This window comes from Sturnus vulgaris, chromosome 8 (genome assembly GCF_052056855.1).
Source record: "Sturnus vulgaris isolate bStuVul1 chromosome 8, bStuVul1.hap1, whole genome shotgun sequence".
Lineage (NCBI taxonomy): Eukaryota > Metazoa > Chordata > Aves > Passeriformes > Sturnidae > Sturnus > Sturnus vulgaris.
Window position 1 is genome coordinate 7,627,874 of NC_142250.1, and position 18,249 is coordinate 7,646,122.

At 45.6% G+C, this 18,249-nt stretch overlaps 1 protein-coding gene across 1 annotated transcript; it reads right to left on the reverse strand.

The window, feature by feature from the left end:
* Nucleotides 1–2,594: 2,594 nt before the first annotated feature.
* On the reverse strand, nucleotides 2,595–5,592 carry LOC148222974 (TOG array regulator of axonemal microtubules protein 2-like). Its single transcript, XM_088168604.1, has 2 exons — nucleotides 5,520–5,592; nucleotides 2,595–2,830 (listed from the first exon to the last, which is right to left on the reverse strand). Exons 1-2 carry the CDS (start codon nucleotides 5,590–5,592, stop codon nucleotides 2,595–2,597), a joined length of 309 nt encoding a protein of 102 aa, XP_088024730.1.
* Between the last annotated feature and the right edge of the window lie 12,657 nt (nucleotides 5,593–18,249).

Below are 18,249 nucleotides of genomic sequence, written 5' to 3' on the forward strand. Positions count from 1 at the left end.
GCTACAGCCCAATGTGGGTTTAAGTAGCATGGTATTATTAAGAGCACCTTTCCTGCATGAGATTCAAAAAGATGGTCCCAAATGATCTTCTTGCAAGCATGCAGTAAAGACCTGATCCAGTGAATCTTTGGCAATTACACTCTTCCCTTTTTTCTTTTGACAAAGACACTTGAGGTTTTTCCCCACTCTTCCAATGCTGGCAATCGCTGTTTCCCATTTACTGTTTTTCGCCAGAGAGTGATGCTACAGCTGCTGCTTTGAAACAAAAAGCCCTGACATCTGGATATCTTGAAGGAGCATGAAATGCCTGTTAAGTGTTAATATTGGAAGCTACTCAGATCTTCACGTACCAGGACTCTGAAGCACCAGCGGGAGGACCAGGCATCATTCCCCTTTGTGGATGTTCATGTTTCTGGTGTGCAAGAGCAATGACTTTGAGGAGGGACAAAAATGCCCCTATTCAAACAGTGGGTGTGCAAGGAGATGTGAAGTTGCACTGCCTTTTCTTAGATATTTGGGAAAGTTCGAAGAGAATATTGGGACATGGAGAGGGTCCCTAATTTTGTCTCCAGAGGAATCCCTCTGCTAGTGATGGCAATCCTATAAGCTCACAGACTAGTTTTCCCTGACACCTGCCACCCTGCCTGGGCTTTACTAGGCCAGGACTAGACCCATAGCTAAGCAAACACATAAGAGTTTGACAGAGAGTTTTTCCTTCAGAAAACCTAATTAACACTGTCACATTCATTTTCTTCTGTAACATCTGAAGCTGGCAACTGTGAGGACTTGGCTGTCAAAAGGTTACAGTTTGCACTGGGCTCAAAACTGTTTTTCCCAAAGGCAAAGCAAATTGAAATGTTTGAAAGTTTAAAAGATTCAAATGACGATGACAGGAAACTGCAAAATAATTACTGGAAAGGCAGCATTCTCAATGATCATGCAGCCCACCAAAAGCTGGAGCTGAATCCAGAAGTGCTTGTTCCAGCTATTCAGGAATTCATTACCCTGTAAGCACTGATCCATGGTAAGAAATGATCCAATACCCCTGGGCTGAATGGATTCCAGGCTGTGGAATCGATTTGAGGAACAGTTGACAAATGTTTTTGACCTCACAGCCCATTCATCCTTCTGCATACATGTTCCAAACAGCGCTGTTGGTCTGCTGTGCTGGGTAAATATACATACAAACGTCTTTTCCAAAGCAGTGCATCTTTTCCCATGTCCTCTTCTTACCTATGAAATTGTGATTGAAGACACCTCAGGGCCAGATCTGAGGGAGATTGCAAAGGAGCAAAGCTTTGGGATTTGGGCACACGTCTCTCTGTTTCTTTCCTCAGAGCGCAGAATAAATCTAACTAGCAAACTTTAGACTATAGAGGATATTTTGGGTCCGTTGTCCCTCAAACATGTCAGTGGGTGCCCCCCTTGTAATTCCAAGAAATAAACAGCAGTAAGAAACAAATGACACCAAGATAACAAGGCCAAAGAGGAAGAGGAGAAGCCAAGTGAAGAAAGAATATAATGAAACACGGGTACATCGAGTGAGCTGCACTCTGATAGCCTCTACACTAGTAGATCATGGACGCACAATCTCTTCTTGCTTTTTTTTTTAATAATTTTATTTAAACTATTAAGAAAAAATAATCAAACTACTTACAATTAAAAAGATAACCTCAAAATTTAATAGATACAATAAAAACACATTCATTCAAACCTACACCTAGTTATATATACGTCTAAAAGTATAAAGAGTAATGAATAAATCCCCCTCTTCAATCACTCTTTGGAGAGGCAGCAGCTTCTTTCTGTACCCAGAGGAAATCGAGCCCTTCTGGATGGGAGACAAGGACTTAGCGGCTCAGGGAAGAAAGGAAGTGTCCAGGGAAAACTTCTGTGCAAGAGTGGAGCCAGTGAGGTCTGCAAAATGGAGACATAAAATATAACACAGAGGCTGCAGTGAAAACCTAAAGCATCTGAATCTCCATATTTCATGGGACATATTTCCTGGAAACTTCTAAATAGCTGCACAGGGAAACATGCTCCTGCCAGCAGCCACTTGAGGCAGGACAGGAGCACACCCTGACCACCGTTCACAGAGTTCCCAGGGGAACACCCTGGCCTCTGGGATGCCCTGGGACAGCAGGGAACCCAGAGCCCTGTGCTTGCCAGTAATGGATCAGCTGCACATGCAGCCTCCTGCTGCTCTCCCTGCCCCACAGCTCAGCAACCCTACAGCTCCACGCGGCACTGGGAGCAGCAGAGCTGATGGCAGGGGGCACCTGCAGGGCAGGACTGTTCCCTGGCAATGTGCACAGGCTCTCCAGGCTGGCACAAGACCCTTCCTCCTGCCAGACAGCGGCCCAGCTCCCACCTTACCTCTGTGTGAGGCTGAGCCTTGCTCAGCCTTCCCCTTGTCCTCAGTCTGCAGTTGTTTCAGGCCCCCTGAGCATGCCATGACTATGAAGGGCAGTGGAGAGAGCAGGGGCAGATGCGCGCCCTTCTTTAGTATTTCGTCGTTTTTGGCACAGCTAAAATGTCAAATCCGGAGGTGTCCATCTCAGCACTTGGTCAACTTTCTGGAGAACATCCATCCTTCACCAGCCCAAAATGCTGGAGAGGTTTTTCCGCACATGTGGAGGCTGGCTGGCAGCACGCTTCTGCAGCTGGGTGCCCATCACCTCGTGGAGGGCAGAGGCAAGCCTGGTGACCACAGTGCGGACATTGGCGCTTCGGACAGGCAGCGCCTTGTTCTCCAGCAAGGACCAGAGCACGGGCAGGGCGTAGCGCTGGACGACCTCAGGGCTCCTGCCATAAACGCCTTCCACAAGCACTGCCAGGACAGAGACACAAGCTCCTTAACCACCAAGCTCAAGGCAAACCAGGATCTACCTCTGGTTTTGCTTCTGGGAAGCCTCTCTGGCAAGATCAGCAAAATAGCACACAGAGCCCCACGATCCAGAAATGGCCAAAGCAGCTGAGCCTCCCCAACACAGAACCACCAAGCCCTCAGGACTAATTTCTCCAAACAGAGCCTTGTATATTTATGAGACTTTGTACCTTTAGTAAATTATTTCACAATCTGTTTCTGCATCAATAGACTGATGCAGTGAACAGATTAATGACTGAAATGTCAACTTCTCTTCTATTTCCATTAGGAAGTTTCTAAATCCACACTGAATATTTGGAAATGCACCATAGAGAGACAATTGAGAGATTTCTAATATAAAGGATGATTCCATTTTTGTGACCCTTGATGTCAAGTGCCAAAAATCTAATCTGGCTCTTCCCTTTGCTCAGTGGCAAATTCCAAAGGACAGTATTGGACTACACTTCCAAACTCCAGCCCACCAGAGATGGGTGCTGCTTGACAGTTGGATTAGAAACATCAGTGACCAGCTGGTGTCTTTGGCAGAATGCTTTTGTGGCTTCCAACAAACAGCTGTTTAAAACCTCAGGGTGTCTTAGATAACTAACCAGACCCATTTGCTGTGGCATTTGTGCATCTCCACATTTTAATAGCCTTTCCCCTTCCAATGTTAATGGCCTTTTTTTCTTGCAATGTGTACTGAAACAGCAGAATAGAGAGAAAAAAATAATAGACAAGGGACTGAATTTTAACCAAATCACGAGGGGTTTTTCATATTCTCTCTGAAGCCTGCTCCCTGCTCATTTCCTGAACTATATCAAACACACACTAAAATTTCCTACCAACTGGCTCCTTGTATGGCAGATTTGGCTGAGAGATCAAACCCTGAAATGCTCGGCAGTACATTCTTATTTTATGCACAGGCCAAAACTTTTATAGCAGCCACTTCTTATTCTGTAGTGGAAGAGACTTCATTTTTTCTAGGCTGTTAATCCACCAGCAGTCATCAACATTTAAACAGCTCCTGAAAGTACCCAAAACCAATTCTACTAAGCAGGAAAAGGGTTATGGTACCCATTTCAAAGTGGAAATTAATTTCAGTTTAAATGCAATTAAAGACATTGGTCACTATGGGACTTGAGAAACAACTGGCTGTTCCTACTAAATCTCTGAGAGAACATCTGCTCTTTCTAAAGTAGTCCTAATTTATGTTTCATTCCTTTCTTTGAAAAGGAGATCAAAATAACTCCAAAAATAAATTCCCTCTTCATGGAGATCCTCTTTATACAAATGTCTTTTAAAGGGCCTTTGACATTCCTAATCACTGAACACTGCCGTTTTGAGATTCCTAATGAAGACACAAAGTGTATCAAACCTTGCACATAAAGATGCTGCCTCACTTGGCAGTGGATTTAGCCCCAGTTCAAGCAAGGCTATAAATCTTCTTCTCTACTATATATTAAGATTATCATTTTTCCATTCCTTGCCTGTTGCTGACACAGCAAGCTCCTCTGAGGGATCAATTATCAGCTGCAATTGTAGCATTTTGGACAGTGTCGACACAGGAAGACACTGTTTGCACAGCCCGAAATATTCAGTCCAATGCCACTTGGACAGCACAGGCAGGGAGCCTCAGCACTCTGCTTCTGCCCCTCTGCCCCCAAAGGCTGCCTTGCACCAAATCTGTGCCTCTAATATGTGTGTAGAATTTCGACCTAATTGTGACCCCAGGCACTACAGGGTTCAACCTCAAAACTTTCCAAGAGCAAAACGAGAATCCTGTGAGCACAAAACAAACGGATCCCCTGCAACAGCACTTGCCACCATTTTCCCTAATGGATCACAGATGTCCCTGAGCTTCCAAGAGAGGAGCCAGTTCGGGTATTTTTAGCCCTTCCCTTTCCTGCACGTGGCTTCTGAGATGCCCCAGGGAAAGCTCAGCCCCCAGGCCGAGCGCCGCCCCCATCTCAGGTGCTGCACACCTCTGCAGCAGCCAGGGAAAACCTGCCAAACACACCTGCCATGGGGATTGGGCAGCAGGGACAAGCTCAGCACCTCCCCAGTTGGAGCAGCTACTCTACTCTCTGAGAGGAATGTTGAATTTTTCTTTACAAATTAGTTGTGGATCTGCTGGTAGATAAGGCTAGCACTGAGAGATAAAAGAAACAATGGGATGGATTCCATTGATTGATGAATGGAAAAAGATATTTGCCTTTACAAACAAACTGTAAGGCTGCTGATAAATGAAATTGGATATTGAAAGATGAAAGAAGCAACGGGGGGAAAACTATGAATTCTGTAAGAATTAAAAATTAAAAGGGAGGGTTATACATTAGAGGGGAATTACAGGTATCAGGCGTTCCGGGAAGTCTGTGCCTCTCAAGTACCTAAGCCAATGGAGAAAGAGAGAGGGAAATGCGGCCGGGAAAATAGGATAAAAAGAAGGCTGCGTCCTCCAAAAACTTGAGAGTTCCCAGGGGAATGTCCCATGGCCTCTCCCTTTATTCGAATAAAGCAAAAAGGACTCCTCTGTCTCCTTTTTGGACATAAACCTCTGGTGTTTTTGGATTAATTTTCCTGACATCTCTATTCACAGGAATTCCCTGTAAATATTCCCTGGGAAGACCTCTTGACTTACAAGGGGAGGCCATACCTGTGATACGCACTGTGACCTCCAGCAGAGCTTGGCCACTCAGTTGACTCCACTGGTTGCTAAACTCTTTCATCAGTGATACTTTATCTACAAGAGAAACACACATTTCTGCTCACTCTTCTGAGGTCATAGGAGAAAAGAGAGTGGGGAGGGAAAGGGCAAGGGCAGCCTCAGCTTATAAAATCAAGTAAATTTCTGTTGATGTTTGAATCCTTTTCTTCTTTCCTTCCAGCCTACCTGGGAGGGGTTTAAATTCCCGAAGAAAATCTCTCCTTTCACATTTGTAAATGCAACATTCTCTGCTGTACCAGGAGCTATGTTAAACATTTCCCATCACGGACCTCAAGACTTCAATCACAAATAAGTAGTATAAAATTTTGCATTCCACATAAAAGAGGAAGAAGCCCAGACTTGGGATACAGAAAGGCACTGAATCAGGCAGTTCATGAGTTCACAGAGCAGCTGTGGTGGAGAAAGTAGAAATTCCCATTGAAGACCTGCCTCTTCAACACTCCATTTTTCAGGCATATTTCCACAGTGCATCATTTTCAGAGCTGACATAAATCTCTGCAACAAAGGAATTTAGAGCAGCCCTTGCCTGTGTAGCTATTTGCTGCAGCCGTCCTGCCCCATGCAAAACAACATGTGGAACAAGGCATTACTGACAGCGGGATTTCTACCTGTCAATTTTAAGGAAATGAACTTGGTGAATCATAACTTCCCCGCTGAAAAAGGAAGACAAAGAAGAAAGGTGGAAAATAGGCAGCTCATGCCTATAATGTGGAGCCTTCCAGGAGGCTGCTCTGCAGAAGCTCTGATGGGCCAGTGTCCCTTCATGCCAACAGCAAAGCTCTTCATTTGGGAAATCAAATGGAATCCAAGCAAACTCCAAAACCTCCTTTGCCTCTGAATTGCAGCAAAGCTGTAGTCCAGGACCTCCTCTCCAGACAAGTAGCACAGATCCAAGGGCTCCTGGCACTTTTGGGAAATGCTGATGACCATTCAAGCCTGTTGGGATCTGGTGCATAAGGACTGCACCCCCACAGCTTCTAGTGGATGTCACCTGGAGTGTTCCACAGGCACCAAGAGCTCTCAAGGCACTCAGTGTTCTCTTGTGTCAGAGAGGCAGAGACACAGTGGGCGAGAGTCCATGTCAGGGCTCAGCCTTACCTAAATGAGCAATGGATGCTTCCAGCGCATTCACAGCTGTGGCATGAACCCCAGGCTCCTTTGAGTTCAGGTTCTTCAGGATTCCTTCCACCAAAAGGGTGATCACTGACTTCCAGGCATCTTCCAAGATGGCAACGATTTTTGCCAGCACGTCCAGCACCATCTGCTTCACTTTCTTTTGTGTGTCAGATATCTCAGGTCAAAAGAATCAAAAATCTGTGAAGAGAACAAAGAACATGGAAGCGGGATTAAAATGTCAATATCTGAAGAAGGGATGTAGAAATAAGCACTCAGCAATGTTAAAGATGAATGTAATCCTTTCTGTCAGGTCAGCAAATGCTTGCACAATTTCAGTTTTCCTGTGGGCCACTCAATGGAAAGCCTGTGCAACCTCATTCTGGAGTAAAGATTTTCATGTATTTTTAAGAGGTTTGTGTGGGGACAGAATAGTTCCTATGGTGTCTCTGTTCACCTACAAATCATTAAATTAATTGCATTTATTCATTCAAAAGACTACCTTTGCTTTACAAGTGTGGAAGCAGATATTAACAATGCCCATTTTTCTGTATAGTTGCCTCAGGTACTGAGGGCAATTATGATTTTTCCAAAACAATGGCTGGAGGAGATCTAAGTCTTATTTTGTCTGTCCTACATCGTGTGTCTGCAGAAATGTAGGTCTCTGATAGACTATTCTAGAATTCAGACAATTTGTCTAACTAACAGGTAGACTTCTGAAATTTAATGTGCTGTACAGCACTCATTACAGCAGGTTCACTCCCTTGACAGTCACATCTGGACTCAATGATCTTGAAGGTCTCTTCCAAACTAGTGATTCTGTGATTATTAGGCACCATTTTCTAGAAAAAGGGAAAAAGCAGCTTCTGGGAGGAGAAGAAAGATATCAGTCCTAATCTGTTTTCCTCCTTTTCCAAAGAGAAAGAAAATCCAACAAGGGTGAGCACCATTATTACCAAGTGGAATGGAGACAAGACCGGAAACAAGTAGCCAGACTTTTGCCTATGCAAGACAGGTTGGACATTACAGAAGTATACTTTCAAAAACATTTGGTTTAAACTAACCCAGCCTGATATTTCTCTTTCCCATTAAAACCCATTTTTTGTCTAGAGAATAATTGCCATGCTTTCAGTGGCTGGATTCCCTTCACTTAACCCAACTGCGACTAGGAGACAGCAGAAGTTACACCAATGGAAAATTCTGGCATCTTCTGATGAACAGCATCAATAGGCACCTGCCAGACAAATGCAGCTGGACTGAAAGAACTTGTCCTGAAGCCTGGACCTCCATTAAATTGGTCTGGGTCAAGAGGACCAGCCTGTCCCAAACAGCCAGGATGCAGTGCCAAGACACACTGAATTAACTTTACTGCTACAGGCTTGGGAGAGGAGCTAACGGGAAGGAACAGTGAAGATACCCTACATACCTGGACAATGTGAGTGGTGATGAGCTTGGGGCTGTTTTTGCACAGCTCTAGGAGGAGTGCCACTCCTTCCAGCCGTGCCTCAAACCCCTTGGCTTCCAGGAGATTGTAAAGATTCTGGAGCGTCTCCGTTTCATCCCTAGCTGGACGTAATGTGACCTGGGCTTTTGGACGGTGGAGGAGGCGTCCTTCAGAGGTCGACTTCACCCTGGAAAATCAAACGAAATTACAACTTGTTGGTGACAATACCTGCAGATAATTGTGAGCAAAACATCTACGGGAGCTTTCCTAATGATGTGATTTCAAGCTAGAAAATCATGAGGCTCTGAAAAACCACATGGACCTCATGACAATCCTTATGGGAGTCAATCTGTAAGTAACATCCTCGCCAGTGCTCACTCAGCAAAACCAAGGATGAGATGCATCTCATCTATCTTCAGATGGCTTCCCAGGCACACATTGCTTTGTGGGGAAAGAGAAACTCTACTGAGAAGTTTAAATGCCTCCTCTTATGGGAGATGTGAGTCTTCTAATAAGTAAACTCATCACTCTGGAGAAATGTCTCTACACAGGCATGACAATCTAGAACAGGAGCTCACATGCATCTGAGCAGATGAACAGGGGCATATCTGAAGCATCCAGAAAATCAGTAACACAGATAAAAACAGAATACAGACATCCCAGCACAACACTCACATTAAGTTTGCATTCCTAGAGACTAGATCCACAGCTTCATAAACCCACTGGGAACAATTCTCCTGGATCAACCTGTCTCTTCCATGAGCATGGGAAGCTCCTAGCTATGCTACTGAAGCATGTGGTCCTTTGCTGCCACCACTGAGCATGACAGAGCTAAATAAATCCCCTCTGTAGTCAGGGCAGAACAGGTACAAGTAGCTCTGCCACTGTCATGAAGACACAGCAAGGACCAAATTCCTTTCTTCAATGCAGATTGCAGCACAGTGGGAAATCAACCAAACATGCTGTCCATCAAGCAAACTATATGAAGGACAGAATTATCAAGACAAAAAGTCCCCATTGAGACACCTGTTGACCAAAGTTGCTCAGGATTTACCTTGCTACTTACTACTCAAACTTGGTAATGTTGGAGGGTAGGAAAACCATGATTCAGCCAGGCCAAACCACTTGCATGAGAAGGATTTGTTTGGGAAATGGCCTCATGCTTCTATTCTGGGAGTACTCATCAAAACACCCATCTGAAAAAGACTCCACTCAGATGTAAAAAAACCCTGGTTGAACTGACTTGTCCCAAGTCAGGCAGTGGAAATATAGCCCTCTCCTAACCACAACAACACTGCCCTCAACACTGCACTGAATTGTCTGAGCTGCAACCAATGGGTGGCTTTTTGTCGTTAATTTTTGTGGAAACCTCTCCAGAGAAGTTTGTTCTGTGCAATGCAGAAGTAGACAATTCGTGCCATAGAGCATTTGTAGGGAAAGGAAACAATCTCTGGCACAGGCCATCACTGCTAGAAAGATTTTCCTGAGGAAGAGACATGTCCAGCTTGTCATGTGCTTTGTCACATCTAACAAAAGTGCTCAGTACCTTTGACTAGAAGGCAATGTGGCCTGGGGCTTCTTGGAGCCATCGCTCCTCTTCTTCACTGGGCTCTTGACAGATGGGCGTTCACCCTTCTGCTCTTCCATCCCCTACAAAGAGAAAGCATACATACCCCTACCTAGAGAAAGCCCCATCAATCTTTAGAATATTAAATAGGAAATTGCCTGTTTAAAACACAAGTTAGAACCAGGATCACTGCTACCAAGGCTTAGAAAAACATTTCCTATCTAACAAAATCAAAAAGACCAGAGATTCAGTGATGCCAACACTCTGTTTGCAATAGCTCAAGGCAGGTTATGGGTGCTGCCATACTGAGCAGCAATCTTAAACCCAAATTCATGAGTCTTGAGCATAAATGCAAATAATGCAAAGTGGTAGGCAATGAATATTTTTAAGGAAGGAGCACAAAAATTTGGACTTTTTGGGGAGTGGGCCCATTATGTTGGATGATGATTTGGTTCAACCTGGCTCTCCCTGTTCTGACACAAAGGCACACTCCCTTTTAGAGTGTAGATAAAAAAGAATAAAAAATTCCCAAAAACAGACAAATCATTTTCTACTGGCTGCTGCTGAATTCACTTCCAGCTCCAAAGGGTTTGACAGCAAGCAATATTCCCAAAAGACAGACAGTAATTGTAGTAATTAGGATTGACTTGGACATCTTTCATATTTATGGCATTACTACGACCATGTCTTCTGCAAAGACTGTTATCTTCAGAAGCACTATTCTCACTCAATTGCTTTACTGGGGTCAGAGTAGAGAGAATGTGATGGGGGATTACACCTAAATATAAACCCATTTTCTCACCTTCCCCTTTCCTGTTTGTGACCAATATTCAAAATATTCAAAACCCCACTTTTTCCCTAATAATATCAGTTAGGTTGTGGACTGCAGATGAACAGGGTCGGGATTAACAGCTCATTCCCAGGAGCAAAATGATTCATCAGAAGAAGAATGAGATAAAGACAGATTAGGTGTGTTTGATCTCGTATTAGCAGTGGCAATATCCGCAGAAAGGAGACATTTTTCCTGCCACGCACTTACTTTCTTCTTCATTCTTTTCAGAATATCTTCCAGGTCACGTGTGGGAATGGATCGTTCCAAAAGAATTTTACATTTTTGGTGATTCAGCAACATCTTCACCATCTCCTGTCCATAATGCCTATGGAAAGAAGTAACTGAAGGCAGGAAGGCAGGCAGGAAGGCAGGCAGGAAGGCAGGCAGGAAGGCAGAAGTAAGGCAGGAAGGCAGGAAGGCAGGAAGGCAGGAAGGCAGGAAGGCAGGAAGGAAGGAAGGAAGGAAGGAAGGAAGGAAGGAAGGAAGGAAGGAAGGAAGGAAGGAAGGAAGGAAGACTGTTAATCAAAGAGGCTGGTACCTTAAACTAATCAGGTGTAATCCTTGTATGAGAAGGCATTACCTACTCAGCAAAAAGACAGAAAATACCATTACAGTCTGAAACTGTGGTTGTGCTTCTGTGGGATCTAACGATCCCAGGGAACAAGTGAAAGAGTTCTGCTTTGTTGTTAGATCCTATTGGCAGTGCCTTGCTGCCATTGCACAACAATTTCCTTTCTTGAAGTGGCAGGAACTCTAGGATAAAGCACCACATGCCTCATGCTTCCTATGGATAATTCTATACTATATGTATGCCAGCGGCAGTGAGTTACTCTTGTTTTCTTGGCCACTGTTAATGGGAATTAAATCATCCAAGTGAGGAGAATTTGATGGCTTGGGTTGATTTTGCCACTAGGAAACCACAGTTCTCTTCAAGAAGAAATTTGGAGGTCATTGATAACAACACTGATAACAGATAAAGGCATTCTAGAAATCTGCAGAAGTTTAGAAAGACTGAATACATTAGCTAAAGAGCTCTGAAATATTTCTAGGAAAGTCTTAAGTTAATGAGAAATAGATGTTTGGGATCCTTCAGTGATGAACATTAGCCAACATTTCGGCTTTGTGTTGTGCACCTAAGACCAAACAAAACTGTTAGAGTGGCTAATCGGAGCTCTTTTGAACTCAGGAAAGAGTCCTTCAAGTCACAGGAAGTTGGCAATATTAATTTCTATTGGACAACCTCAGGATACCCAGTACAGTCATTTCCCCAGACAAGCCAGAGCAATGGTCACAGCACCAGGCCTGACAGAGCTCGAGAAGCATTTGAACAATGCTCTTGGGCACATGGAGTGACTCTTGGCAAGTCCTGCACATGGCCAGGAGCTGGACTCAATGACCCTCATGGGTCCCATACCACTCAGCATATTCTCTGATAGTTTGGCCTTTATGCACACAGAGAGGTAATTTTAAATTTCTTCAGTTACCACTCTTTTCTGGTTTTAGAGTTATAGACATACACAAAAGAGTTTTCCTGTCTCAGGAGGTGAAATGAAGATCATTACCTTGTATCCTTGTGATGGTCCTGAGCAAGCGTCCCTGCCGCGTGCGCCAGCCTCTCAGCCCTGGCTGTGCCTGGGAGCTTCGTGACTCCAATTTTCTCCATCAGGGACAGGAGCAGTTTGGCCGCACACTTCCGCACCTGGACGTGGCGGCTCCTGGGAACAGGAGAGCAAACACTGGGGCACAGGGAGAAGGAGCAAGAGCAGCACAGGCCTTGGCCAGAGCGTGCTCCCTGTCCTTGCTGGAGGAAGGAGGCCTGGGCTCTCCCTGAAAATATAGACACACATAGAAGGTTCTGTCGTCAGACAAACTCAAAGTTAGCATTGGACAGAAGGACTGCCTGTAAGGAAGAACAAGGAATTCAGTCTCCCTGCACTATCTGATACTCAATTGCTTTCCAACAATTTACTCTGAGAAAGATTAAAGAAATAGATTACATATGACTTCTTTAGAAATGTAAGACAATTCCTGCTGACCCATCAGAGGGTACCCACTACACAGCGCTGAAGAAGGACTGAGGCTCCATCCAGCCATTAATCTCCAAATCTGCAGAGCTGTGGAAAACAACAAACGCAGGAGAAACATGCTGTAGGCCATGAAGTTGCAGAATATACAGCATTGCAGCCTGTTTCTTCTCTGAGGCTTGGCAAGGGATACATCTGAATGTTTTTCCCTATTCCAAAGCTGAGAAAAGGTGGCAGTCATTTTAGACAGATTTCCCTGTTCTTGGGAATGTCTTTTGGGAAATATCAGGCCCAGCACAAACACCTGAGGCAGCATTTGCTTCAGCTGTCTCATGGCAGTCAGCCTGTGAAGGCGCCTGTAAAGTGATTCAGCATCTCAAGGCTAACATGAAACATCAGTATGACTAGAAATCAGAGTTCTATAGCCAGGAGAGTCATACAAGACTCATTTTGGCTGGGACTGCACCTGCTGTTCAGCCTGTGCCACACCCAGCACATTGTCCCCGATGTGCTCCATGCTCCATCAAGTCCCCTCCCTAGTTCTCAAGTTAATGCAATAATGAGGATGCATGGTTTTTCCCAGGGCCTCTGTGCTTAGTGCTGTGAAATATTAAAGAGTGATCACAGCTGCAATTGCAATTGTGTCCCTTCCCACAAAAGCACAAATCCTTAGCCTTTGCAGGCACTTTCACTTCCACACCATTCACCACATTTACGCTACCCTGACAGACTGGGAGAACTCCAGCAAGCAGCAAGAAGCTGAGTCAGAAGAGGTTTAGGTTGGATATCAGAAAAAGGTTTTACACCCAGAGGGTGGTTGGGCACTGGAACAGGCTCCCCAGGCCAGTGGTCACAGCACCAAGCCTGACAGAATTCAAGAAGCATTTGGACAACAATCTCAGGCACATGGTGTGACCCTCAGGGTGTTCTGTGGTGGACTCAGTGATCCTGATGGGTGCCTTCTAACTCCCCATAATCTACAGTTCTGTGACTCTGAGAACTCATAGGCGGCAGGAGGGCCGAAACTGGGGACAAGAGGAAAGAAATGAGTTGGATTGGAGAATCCAGTCACTGAGTTGACAGAAGGTGCAGGATACAGGACCCTTCCCTCACACCATTCCCATTCTTCCTCTCATCCCTTCTCCACCTGCACACAAGAAGCTGAAAAACATCACTGAAAGAAGAAGAACCTACCTGACTCCACTGTCCAGGAGAGCTGTCATTGCTCGTGTAGGAGTCACATTGTCCACCATGATCCCCAGGGTCTGACTGGCTGCTTTCTCAACAAACTCTGGGCAGTTACACACTGCCTTGAGAAGGACCCGAGCAACCTCATCTACCTCAGAGTCCATGTCCTTCTTCAAGGTCGCAAAAAACTCTCCCAGAGTGACAATGGCTGAGTAGGACACCTTAGACCGGAGGTTGGCCACCTGGGGATGTCATGAGGGGAAACATAAGAATTACCTCAAAAAAGAAAACTAGATGCCTTAGGCAAAAGTTATAGTAAATGACATCACGTCTCACTGTGTCCAGATGAACATAAAAGCACCCAATGAGCAGAAGAGCACAAGCATAGAAGGCACTTCCTCTGGCACCAATTTCTGGCCTCAGACCTGCTTACTGCAGGCCTATGAATATAAATTTTACTGAAAAGATCTGCTTAATCATTCTATAATGTGAAATGCTTTGATTTTAGGCCCTTTTATTTGATAAACAAAGAACCAAATAAAAGCATGGTCTCCTTTCAAAGCATGAAACTACAAGCCATAAGGTTAAAAGAGTCTTGTGTTCCTGTTCAAAAACACAACACCAGCAGGTCTAGCACTCAGCCAGGAAACAGAAAACACAGGCTCAGGTCTACAGATTAATTTTCAGTGATGAATTACAGCTCAGGCAGAGATTAGGACTCTGGCAAATAACATAACTAGTGCATATATTTTTGCATTTGGGAATTTCATAATTATGGCAGCTCACTCAAAGATGAGTGTCAGATACCTAACCTACCAGTAAATACAGCTACATGTACACATAGATCCTATAGATAGCTGACAGACATTAGAAATAGAAGGTCTAAAAACAGAAATGAAGGCAATCCCTGAGCACACATGGAGATGAACAAGCACATATCTGCTCTACACACAATTCACAACAATGTTCTCACCTCACTGGTAACAGCCAAGCAAATCTCACGAAGTCTTGAAAGCAGGACCTCTGAATGGGACCCAGCCAGGTGTTTGATGATGCCCAGTCCCTTCTCCTTCGTCTCCCTGAAAAGCAAGTACCAAAAAGATTGATTTTTCTCTCTACCCAAGAACTAGGCAGCATCCTCTGAAATTACCAGGCTGGCAGCTTAGTCAAACAATGGGAGGTGCTTTTCAAGGAGTACTTAATGAAATCGTGGATCTCATTGCCACAGGAAGCTGTGGCATTCAAAAGCATACACAAATCCAAAAGGCAAATAGAGGGCCTTCAGAGTCTTCATTTGTAACTGTTTTAGAAGACAGCCTGTCTGAAATCTCTGGCACATCAAGTCCCTGTGGCATGGCTTCCTACAAGCTGTGACATTGGCCCATGCTACTATTTCTTGTCACCACCTTGAACCTGTCCCTAAGACAAAGTCCCATCGGGCTGATGTTACTGGGACATTTTCCTTTTTAGCCAGGGTCAGCAGGCAGTTCAGCAGTGAGACTCTGTACCACCACTCTGGAGCTGAGTTGCCACTCTACAATCTAGGCCTGTCTGTCACTCACTCCCTTCCACTCCACCTCCACATTCCCCAAAAAGGCAGCAGAATGTCCTAGGAGATTCCACACCTGGGTAAGAACAGTTGAAACTCCGCCTTTTCCCAAAACCTCCCACCTAAAACAATCCCCACTACAGTAACATGTTATTGAGAAGGTGCAGACAAATCTGTCTCTCAGTAATTGCTCTGTGCAGGCCCGGAGCTACAGAAAGGTATGTGAGGCATCAGGGCTGCAGCACAGGGCTGGTGACCGATCCCACGGGCAGCCCTGAGTGTTACCTCGACCCCCCCACACCTGCAGAAGCTCTCTGCACCTCACAGGGCACCAAACAGAATTGGGGAAGACGAAACAGAAGAGAAAAGGCAAAGCCAATGTGACTGCACAAGGAGATGCACCATGGCAGATATTTCATACTTATCCCAGTGGGAATGGAGTCTTTACCTTTGTGTGAATGAAGAATCCACCAGTGAGTGTATGCTAACCTAGACATCAAAAAGACAGCCAATATCACCTAACATTTGTGGGCTTATCACCCTGGGCCACCTTCTGTCACTGTCTAATTCTGGGATGCGTGGTGAAGATACAGAAAATAGCACAGGCCCATATGAAGCAGTAAGAAAGAAAAAGTTGAATTACAAAAGTGCAAGATTCCAGACCAAGGCCAAGAAAAGGCTGCTCTCCAGTCTTTATCCTCTCACTGCTCTGCAGTGGTTTCCTCCAGTGCCCTTTGGCCCCCTGGGCTATCGGGGCTCAGAGGCACTAGCAAGATTCACTTCTAACCTCCCTTAACGCTAAGAGGGAGACAGAGTGACCGGGGCCTTTCTTACCAGTCATCGCTGTCGAGCAGGGAGAGTGCCTCCCACAAGGACTGCTGTGGATCAGGAGAGGCTGTGTCCTTGTGCCCGTTGCCACAGAGCAGCTCCTCTCAGCGCTCGGCACCAGTGGCCGTCTGCGAGGTCACTGTAAGGAGAGGGTCAGCCCTGAGTGCTGCAGCCCCGGGCAAGGCACCCGCCATGGAGCAGCCTGCAGCCCCAGCTCCCACACAGGGTTCCATGTGCTGCACACTGGCACTGGCTCACACACTTCCCTGCCTTCTGCCTCCTTGGGCTCCGTGCTTTCTGACAGCCCCCCAGCTGGGCACAGCTCCAGGCTAAACCTGACAATTGCCCACACAGCAATTGCCAGCTCCCAAGTGCCACAGGTAGCACAGCCAGCAGCAGTTCCTGAGGCCGCAGAGCTCCCACTCCCTGCCACACTGTGCCCTCCAGCGGGACTGGCTACCCCAGGAGGGAACCCCCAGGGGCCTCTCTTGTCCCAGCACCCTGATTTCCTCCAGCCCTGAGGACAGAAGCACTCTGCAATTCCCTGAGGAAGACCTGCAGCTGCCTCACGACAGCACCAAGCCAAGCGTGAAGAACCCAGCTCTGCTGGGCCCGTCTGAATCCCCATGGAGCAACTCCCAGGGAACAGCCATACCTGACCCTTCACACCTGACAGCACCTCTGCTCCCATTGACTTCAAATATTCTAGACAGCAGGTAGCTGAGTGCCCACACATGTTAGCCTACTATTGGGAAAGGAGGAGTTTATAGATTTTGTTCTTTCCTAACATCGGGAATCTTTACTGTCTCCGAGGTACACACTGGCTGTATTTCAAACAGCTGAGGTGAAATTTATTTGCCATCAAATGGACGTGTGTGCATACTCTGCAATGCCTAAGCTTTCTCTTGTGGAAAAATGTAATTTCCAGTCTACATAATACTTACAAAAGCTTTCCAAATGCAAACTGAGGATAAAAACATTCAAATACAGATGCAAATTGTTGACAGATGCACTCTCTTGATAATATGTTGTCCTGGGTTTACTGTAATTGAATGTTTTTTCGTTAGGAAAAAAAATTTACAAGGTATGAATAAAATCAGATGATACATGCATTTCTTATGAAACCCATTTGTCATCAAAAGCATTGTCAATCAAAAATTTCATGTCATGCACTCCAAAGCTCATTTTCTAATGTGTAGATGAAGACATCTGAGCTTTCAAAAATGATGGAGTATAAATATGGCACAGAATCTACATGAAGTACTCTAGACTCAGTAGGGTTTTTGTGCTACTTTACATGTTCTCAAAAATTATGGGGGAACTGTAATATCAAAAATATTCAGACGAGAGCTAATCTTGGTATCACTGATGTCCCTACAGAAGTATGTTGACATACACATCTAGATTCCATAAGAGTGGAGAGCCATGTAAGGCTCGTTCTGGCCAATTCTGAATGTGGAAGTAGCATCACTAGAAAAGAGCATTCCAAGTGTTATTCCTAGATCCCTTCTTCTTATCTCACCTTACTTGGGATCATAGCACAGGCAGACTACCCAGAAAAGAGAGATAAGAGCCACCAGGGACAATGTGCTGTGCATTTGCTGCAGGCAGCAAACAGCCTGGGAACACCGGGCAGCCCCTCTTGGCTGCCATCTGCTACAAACCGCCACTGTATTTGGGTGCGGTGACACTGGAGGCGCTGCTTGTCCCCTCTTGGCATTGCAGGCCATGGGATGGCAGCAGCCACGAGCCATTGCACACTCGTGGCAGCTGCAGCACGACTGCACCAAGCCACTGCCTGCCATGCAGAGACAAGCCTTGCTGGGATAGCAGAAAAGCTGGCTGCAGAGCCGGACAGCAGCACAGGCAGAGGGCCCAGATGGTCAGTGGACAAGTGATGATGGTGGCACTCGTAGGTGCACAGTGAGCACACCCTGGCACACTGCTCCGCACCTCATCCCTGCAGTTACAGCTGCCTCCTGGCACCAGCGCTGTACTTTTGACTATCAGGATGGGCAAAAGCCAGAGCTTAGGCCTTTACCACTACTTTATTCAGCTCAGCTTTCCAATGGGTCTCTAAGAACCAACTGCTGATGTACTACCAAGCTGGAGT